This window comes from Papaver somniferum, unplaced genomic scaffold (assembly GCF_003573695.1).
Source record: "Papaver somniferum cultivar HN1 unplaced genomic scaffold, ASM357369v1 unplaced-scaffold_75, whole genome shotgun sequence".
Classification (NCBI taxonomy): Eukaryota; Viridiplantae; Streptophyta; class Magnoliopsida; order Ranunculales; family Papaveraceae; genus Papaver; species Papaver somniferum.
Genome location: NW_020650415.1, coordinates 464,195 through 473,445, shown reverse-complemented (window position 1 = coordinate 473,445; position 9,251 = coordinate 464,195). Strand labels below are relative to the sequence as shown.

The following is a 9,251-nucleotide window of genomic DNA, read 5'->3' as shown; positions in this document are numbered from 1 at the left end:
TCTCCGGCAAGGAGTTAGCCTCAATAAGGAAGGCTATCTACGTATGCCTCTTTTCATGTAAACTGAACATTTGAAATGTTTCAGTTTAAGGGAGTATGTTAGAAGATATATTTGAGTTAGGGTCAGTTATGTTGATAAGGTTAGAAATCAGTTATGTTGTTTAGGGTCAGTCTCATAATTGTATCCTATTTAAGGAATGAATTGTGTATTGTAGTGGAATCTTGAGAATTATCAATGTAATCTCTATTTTCATCGTGTTTTTCACTCTCTACTTTAATCTCTATGCCATTCCAACAAAGAGAATACAAGAAACTACCCATAACACCAATTACCAGTCGAACTATCCAAGAAGGGTTGAGTTTTTGTGAATGTGCTCTGGGTTATGATTATAAGACTAATGATTACAAGTTTATAACTTTTGTAAAATTTGACGATGGGAGTTTTGATATCCTACTCTATACACTAGGATCAAATTCATGGAAGAAACTTCAAAATATCTCTTGTACTATAATTGATCGATGGTCAGGGGTGCTTGTCAATGAAGCTTTTCATTGGTTAGGTTACCGAAACGAACACAACTCAAGATTTATAATCTCTTTTGATATCAGCCATGAGAGATACAGTGAGATACAAGTACAACTGCCTAAGGAAGCTTTGGATGAAGGGTGGTGCGTTTCTTTGGGGTTGTTGGAAGAGTGCCTTTGTGTAATTCATGCTATTCGGTATTTTGATGGTGAGGTACTACCTGTACATCAACATCAAGTTACGGTGTGGGTAATGCAAGAGTATGGTGTTCGAGAATCTTGGACGAAACGTTATATCATTAACCATGAGAGACTTATGGAGAATAATTATCATCTGTGGCTTTTGTGGTGTTATGAGAATCGTGAGATTCTTTTTGTGTTTTCTGAGTATCATGATATAGTTCGAGAATCTGAAAAATATTTATCTTTGGTAATGTTTTTAGATTTTGGACATGAAAATATTTTTCAGATTTTTTTAAGTTAATTAATTAATTGATGTTACCAAAAAAAAAAACAACACAAAATTGAATAGAAAATATTTATTTCTATTATTAAAATATACAGATAAATTAAAATAAAATTGCACAAAAAATGTATTTTTCATCAAGATTTGAACAAAAAAATTAATCGATCATAAAATAACAATAATAATAATGATAATAATAAATTCCCACTGTCCATCGTCCAGTTACAAATTCTATAGCTGCGAGAAACTGATAATGAAACCAATACTAACTGCAGTATATATTCACAATCTAATGAAATTAAAAGAAAACGATCAAATTTAGATCAATGATTAAAATCTAAAACAAAACAAGAGTTAAGAATACTTACATATAGATTAAAATTTGATTTCTCTCCGGCAAAAAAGAATTGATCAATAATCCTATACAATATTCCAAAACAAACAATCGTTAATAAAAAAATTCTGACAAATAATACATAACATTAAACAAAAGTTTAAGAACAAGATAATAAAAAAAAAGTTAGATAAAGAGCAGGAAACAACAATGAAAGGATTTCAAAACTAATTTCCTAATATTATTTTTTGCATAAAAAGAAAAAAGAAAAAAAGAAAAAAAAATTCACGTGCAAGATTACAAATATTCCTTGGACAAATTATTGCATCAAATAATGTGGTAGCCAAAAAATATAAATATAACAATAAATATCGAATAATATTATTTTCAATACAAGATAATTGAAAATTTAATACAAAATAATATAAATTAAAATTCTGGATATTTTCCTAAAAATATTCCATAAATACAAAGACAAAATAATAATTTTAGGTTTTATTGGTAAATATAACGTTCATTCTAAAAATTGTTTTCCATCTCCCTGTATATAAGAGCTCAATCCAAGACTCACTCATTCAATGCTGATTCTTTTCTTTGGATTTGTTTATTTTTTAGGGTTTCAGGGGTTTCGGTTTTTATGATTATGCGGTTGTCTTTTCCACTTTTTTGGTTTACATTTGATTTATTTTTTAGGGTTCCAAAATTTATGATTCTTAATCTGATATACGGTTGTCTTTGGTTTTGCAGATGTACTGAAAAGTTTGTTTTGTTGGTGCTACTTCTCTACCATTAATACAACAGCTTGAATAAATTTTACTCGCTTTGATTCTTTCGCTTTGGAGCTGGTCACAAAATAAGGAAAACTCAAAATCGGGTTACTCGATGGAGATTATCCCAAAGGCGCAAAAAATGGTGGTGTACTCTCTTACACTCTAAGATTATTTTTTTGCGACTTTAGATTTTGGTACATCTTCAAAGCAATGAAATAAAAAAGCATGTCTGAAGAATGATTTTAGGAAACGAATTCTTCAATCTATAGCTTTCAAATCCTAAAATCCTATTAATAGGACGCAATTCTTGATTTTTGGTTTTGTCTTATTTTATTTTCCGCAGATATCACAAGAGGTGCACTTTATATATCAGTTGGTTTGTTTTGATCATTCCCTTATTCATTGTCTCTGGCTTTACATTTCAGATTTTATAGCCATCACAAATCTTCTGTATATGATGCATGTACGTGACTCTAACAAGATTGAGTAATATCTATAAAAATGTCTATGGTGTAGTTCCTACACTCTTAGTTTCGTATTAGTCGTTATTATAGTGAGTGGGGACATCACATAATTGTTTTATTGACTCTTTCTGTGTCAATACGTTTGTAATTCTTTGCAAGTGATTCGATGCAGGTTAGACCAATGGTAATGTCCAAGGATGGCACAGAGTCGCCAACCAAGAGACACATTTGAAAATCAAATGGGAATTACAAAGATCTATACATTTGGTACATACAATTTGATATATCGTCAATATCACCATAAGAGGTGGCAAAATTAATCTCGTTTTTTTTTCTATGGTTGTTATTTGATTTTAACTTCCAATTTTAATTTTTTTCTTTTTGTAGTAGGCTGGTGAAGATCATCAAAATCAGAAAACTGAAGCACGCTTTGATGAATCCGTGTTATTTGTTATAAGGTTCGAGAAATGACCTGGGTAAGTACAAACAATTTTTTTTGGTTAATGCCCTTATACTCTGAAAATTATTTGGCTTTGGTGATGTCTTATGTTCTTTTATTTGTTGCTTTAGCAATCTTAGTAAATATAGGTCTTTAATTCCAAAAATAATATTCTGATCCAGTATATAAAATCTTTTGAGTAAAAGAAAAACCTCATTCTTTTGGAGCGCCTTCTCTGATTTTTTGATTTTTAAATTATCCAATTCTATATGCTTACGATTTATTGTTTGTTATGTGGTTGTCATTTATTTTGTAGACATAGTGAAAAGACGTTTAATCGATTGGCGATGCATGCTTCTTTTTTCAAGTCGAATAAGAATTTTATTTTGTGATAGACTGTCTATTATTTCTATGATCCGTAATCTTTTCTTTTGTTTTTGTGCGAGATTTGTCTCTCTTTAATCAAATGCCGCACCAGAGAAAAGGTGATATGTTCTTCTAAATATGTGATGCTTTAATTATTTAAGGTTACTTTCTGTGGAATAATACCGAGTTGAAGGATTTTATCCATAGTTTTAGGGTATTATTCTAGCATGTCTTATTGGAATAAGTAGTTTGTCATGTTTTTGATTTTAGGCCCTGTTACTTTAAGTACAAATTTCGGGTTAGGGATTTTGAAGGTTGTTAAAATGGGAGTTTTCAGAACCTTCAATTAGTGGGCAAGTGCTAAGTTCTTTATTTTTTGAAAATAACACGCTGATAATCTTTTTATTTCATTAGGTAAGTTTGTATACAGTAAATTGGATTTTTTATGCTAATTTTTTCTGAAGAATCAAAACGACCACATATCAAATGATGGGATAGGTCGGATGATATGCTATGTAATATACAAGGGAACAAAAGAATTAAAGCCATGAGACCATAGACGATATCATAATGATGTTACTTATTCGTTGTGGGTATGTTGTAAAATTCCTTATGGCTATAAGGATGTTTTGTAAATTGTTTTTGTTGTTGTTTTAGCCTTTTAGTAAACAAAACTTTAAATATGAATGCGAACAACTATTGCTGGTATTGTTGGTGTACGTTCTGTTGTGTGTTAGAATATGCCAGATGGTGTAGGTTGGGAATTTGAAGCGAGTAGCTGATGTCCGACGTAGTGGTGATGGTGGTCAAGGTTAGCGAGAGGAGTTTTTCAAGGCCCACAAACAAGATTCTGCTTTGAGTACAGAGAGAACTCCGCTTTAGACTCGATGCCCTTCCTTGATGAGTTTTTGTCACCATACTTAAGATGCCAACCCATGAATGACATATGCAAGGCACTACAATTTTCAAAAGTTTTGATTGATACTACCTACCTAGACTACCGCCATAAATTAAATCATGGTCCATGGAACTTCATGATACTAATGCATGGTTTGATTTTTTCTTCACTTCTTTATGTAATCAAATATCAAGTTTGTAAGAACCCTTTTAGTTGCTCTGCTCTGCACTGCTTCAGCTTGATATATAGTCTAACAATTTACGTATCTATTTTTTTTAATCATCTTTGAACTGATTAGATGTTGCATTAATTATCTTTGGAACCATATTTTCTTTGTTTTTAGGCTGGTTTTTGGTGATTATTATGGTTACTTCCCTTTTGTACAAGAAACCAGTCAATGGTACAACCGCTTCTAATTTGAATGGGTTAGTATGTTTTTCCTTTAACTTTCCTTTTGCACCGTCAACTTGGGAGTTCAACCCCTAGCCAATTGGGCTAATCCCGGTTGGTTTCCGTCAACTCTTGTGCGGTAGTCCTAGATGTTTAATTTTAGTCTAATCTCTTGCACATCCTCTCTGGCAACTTTTCTTTCTCTTATGCATGACTGTCCTCCTATACTAATTACATCACCAACCATTAGGCGTTCTCCCTGTTATGTTTATTTTCAAAAGACTTGCAAGAAAATTATAAAAGACTTGCAATAAAAAATAAAAAAATCATGTTGTTGGGGAACATAATTTGGAATATTCATTTAACACCATATTATTACTGGTTTGGCTGATAATGATATAAATGGTGTGCGCACAATTTTTGACTTTCATTCTATCAATGAAATGTTTGCTTACTTACATTATTACTAAACCATACTGTTTTACTACTACTCAACACTTTCATTAACATTTGAGTGCGACAGGTGTGACGTGTCCCTTCAATGGAGGTTAATTAGTTTAAGATATAAATGGCAAGTTTGTAATTCAAGACGGCTCTGACCTTTTCCCTTTGTGCCAGTAGTGGGAAACAAAGACTCCGGAAATTCTGTTTAGATCAAGGGCAATGAGAACAGAGTGTTCTCATTCAATATGAATGAGTATCACTTGATTTGGTCAAATTAGGTGCTATTATGGATTGAGAATACTCACTCGTTCACCAAATAATAATTCATACACTCATTGGAACGAAAGAGTGGGCGAAAGGGGAGACTAAACGGCTGAGTTTTAGCCGTTTGGGAAAAAAACATGTTGAGCGGCTGAAGATCTGCATCTCAAACCTATTTTTAGAATTTAATTAATTGAAAACTCTTGGATGTGGGACCCACAATTAGGTTTTGTTATTAAAAAAAAAACTTGGAAGAGGCATGTATTTAGCTGCTTGGGGAGAAAAAATCTCTCCAAGCGGATAATCATAACCGCTTAGTCTCTTTATTTTGGACTTCCATGATCAGAAAGACCTTCTTTCACTCAGCACTCACTCAATTTGACAGTGAATTTTAACACTTATTTCATAGCCCTTGCTCTTGGAAAAAGATAAAAGTAAAAATAGATGTGAGAAAATTATCCTAAGAGGTCATTTATTTAGATGTCATGCCATTTTAGACGGGGCCCTTCCACAAGAACATAAGAAGACCTATACATTCTAACCTCGATAAATGATTGCCTCCTGGACCAAGAAAAAATATTCGTATAGCGGGGTTATTTATTTATCGATAAATGAATAATTTATTCATTTAGACATTATTTTATTAACTAAGAGGTTGGATTATATAAGCGAAGATGTACAAATGTACCTAGAGAATAGTTGAAGACCTGAAAAACGTAGAATTATTTTCCAACCCCCTAACACAACATCTAAAGTTCAACCATGTAATGTTGGGATTATTCGAGCATCTTGCAATGCCTTGAAGTTGACCAAACAAATCTTGAAAAGATTAACATTTGGGATGCTATTAATTTTGCTACTATGGCTTGGAGATTTGATGTGACGGCAAAAAAAAATTGCAAATAGTTTTCGTCATTATAAAAATTCGGCCTGAAGATATTGATGTTCCCGAACCAGAAATTTGTCAATTAGAAGAATATATGCAAGGATTAACTGGTGTCATTTATAATTTACGTTATAGAAATGTTGATGGACGTCGAATATCTTTTAAACTATCTTAACGAGAATGATACAATTACGGAATCTCCAAGTTCCAACATACGAATAAATTATTGAGTCAGTGATGAATGATGAGAATGATCCTAAACCGGATGATAGTAGGGTCATAAAAATGTCTTTCAAGCAATGGCCACTTTAAAAAATTACTTGCTACGATACACAATGTTCAAGTTTTCTTCTTCATTATGAAATCCTTTCTTAGCCAATACTCAACCCGAATTGTTGACATAATAGTGTGATGCATATTTGGATCCTTTATCAAATCTCCAAGTGTATCTGTGGAACCCGATTTAAGTTCTCAACCAAGTTTTGACCCATTGCAACTTCTTCCTTTGGAGGCATTATATGTTTCAAGAATGATGTTCTCATTCAAACAAAACGATTCCTACTAATCAACATAACCATAATACTTTTGCAACCTTCTTAACGAAACATTCACAAACAAAACTCTTCGGAACAAAGCGAAAGAAAGGGTTTTCATGATACGTCTTATTCCTACAACGATTCCAAGTGTCGTTTCCTTTCAATTTTATCATGGATTCTAACCTCATATCGTGACGACACGTTAAACTAAAAAAAATCGAAATAAGATGAACATGCATTGAAAGCAACGGTGATCCTAATTTTTAAGGATTCTTTATAGTTCAAAACTGCCATTGGATTAGGAAAACAAGGTCTGGGTTGGAATCCCACTCCCATCAGGATTGGGAATGGCTTTTCCGTTCTATTTTTTGCAAGAAAGTTTGAGCCTATAAATAGAGGCAGCAACATCCATAGTTTCGCACTTCTCCTTATTGCGTCTTATTACTGTAAGTTAGGTTAGGGGTTTCATCAAGATTCCGTGGTTTTCATAATTCTTGTCCAGAATTCTCTCTTCTTTTTGTTGCGATCATTGATATTGTTCATCTAAATTCAGAAGGTAGAGATGGGTGAAGAAAGTGTAATGGAGGAACACAGTGTAGATCGTATTCCAAGAGAAGCAACAAAGATTTTAATTTCATTAGCATCAAGTTGGGGTGATACTATTGATAAAAATTCATTCAAAGTGATCCCATTAAAAGGTGCAATGACGAACCAAGTTTATCGAATAAATTGGGAAACACACAAAGGTGAATCACCAGCTGATCAAAAGGAGGTTCTTGTTCGTATCTACGGACAAGGTGTTGATGTTTTCTTCAACAGACAAGTTGAAATTAACACATTTGAGTGTATGTCTAAACATGGACAAGGCCCTCGTCTTCTTGGACGTTTCTCTAATGGACGGATTGAGGAATTTATACATGCTCGGACGCTATCAGCGCACGATTTGAGAGACCCAGAAATATCTTGTAAAATAGCTTCAACATTGAAGGAGATTCATAAGCTTCAAATGCCTGGTCCAAAGAATGTTGTCCTCTGGAACAGACTGAGGAACTGGCTTTCGTCTGCCGAACAACTGTGTCCTCTAGAAGAAGGAAGGGTGTTTAAGTTGGATGGTTTGGATGAGGAAATTACAATTTTGGAAAAGCAGTTTTCAGGGAAAAATCAACTCATTGGTTTGTGTCATAATGATCTCCAGTACGGAAATATTATGATGAATGAAGATACAAAATTGTTGACTATAATTGATTACGAGTACGCAAGTTATAACCCTGTTGCCTACGATATTGCCAATCACTTCTGCGAAATGGCAGCTGATTATCAATCGGAATTGCCACATATACTAGACTTTAACAAGTATCCAGAATTGGACGAGCGCAAGAGATTTATTCGTGCATATTTGAGTTCTTCAGGCGACGAACCTACAGACGTCGATGTGGATGCGCTAGTGGAAGATGTTGAGAAATATACTCTGGCAAGCCATCTTGTCTGGGGCTTATGGGGAATAATTTCAGAATATAAGAACGACATCGATTTTGATTACATGGAATACGCGAAGCAAAGGTTTCAGCAGTACCAGTTGAGGAAAGCTAAACTCTTAGTCATGAATTCTTCCAGTAGAATAGGTGTAGTTACTGATCGTCCCTGAGAGTCTGAAACCTCTTAATGTTTTAATTTTCTTTCACTTCTTGTGTCACTGAAATGTCGTATGTATTTGAATTTTTCTTTTGAAAATAAATTTTTTTCTATTGTGAATCTTTTTCATCCATGACGAAAAAGATGAAGGGTACTAGCTACAATAGAATACTATGTGACATACGGAGCAGACTCCCATTGAAATCCCTTGTGCGTTTCAAATTCGTACGCGAATCCTGGCAATCCTTCGTTGAAAGAGATCAGTGGTTGATATTTTACACCATGCCCGGCAATTGAAAAAAAATTCACGTCTCTTATTTTCTATTGAAATAACCCTTATTCTTCTTGTTTACCATTCTTTATATATTTTTCATTATTTTGCGCAATATCAAATAAAGATTTGTTGAAATAACCCTTATTCTTCTATTTTAAAAACCACAAAGAAATAACAACAGAAAACAGCTGCAGCGACGATTCAAGACATATCAAGTAAAGATTTGTTGGTTCATGAGCAAGTGCAGAAACCCATTGGATCAGAACATCATGCTGCTTGTCCATACAATATCATTACGAGATCGAATCAAAAGGCACTTCCTTTGAGACTGCTACAGGTTATTGTCAAGGCATGCAATAAAAGCTCTTCGTGTTACGAAACAACCATGTTATGAACGATTCGAATAAGAAGCATCTAGACGCATAGATGCTCAGAGAGTTGATGCTTTGTTGTTAACAGACTCTAATGAATTTGGACGTGTAGTTGCAGGAAATCCTACGACCACACAAATATAAGAATCTATGAATTATTAAGTGATCATGGTAAAAATTATCTTTTTATTATATT

At 33.4% G+C, this 9,251-nt stretch overlaps 1 protein-coding gene across 1 annotated transcript; it reads left to right on the top strand.

The window, feature by feature from the left end:
- Positions 1-7,340: 7,340 nt before the first annotated feature.
- LOC113344204 (probable choline kinase 2) lies at positions 7,341-8,423 on the top strand. Its single transcript, XM_026588217.1, has one exon. The coding sequence runs from the start codon at positions 7,341-7,343 to the stop codon at positions 8,421-8,423; it is 1,083 nt and encodes a 360-aa protein (XP_026444002.1).
- Positions 8,424-9,251: the final 828 nt, after the last annotated feature.

Excerpts from the sequence above, each read along its gene's own strand:
- LOC113344204 (XM_026588217.1), top strand. The coding sequence starts at position 7,341 with ATGGGTGAAGAAAGTGTAATGGAGGAACACAGTGTAGATCGTATTCCA.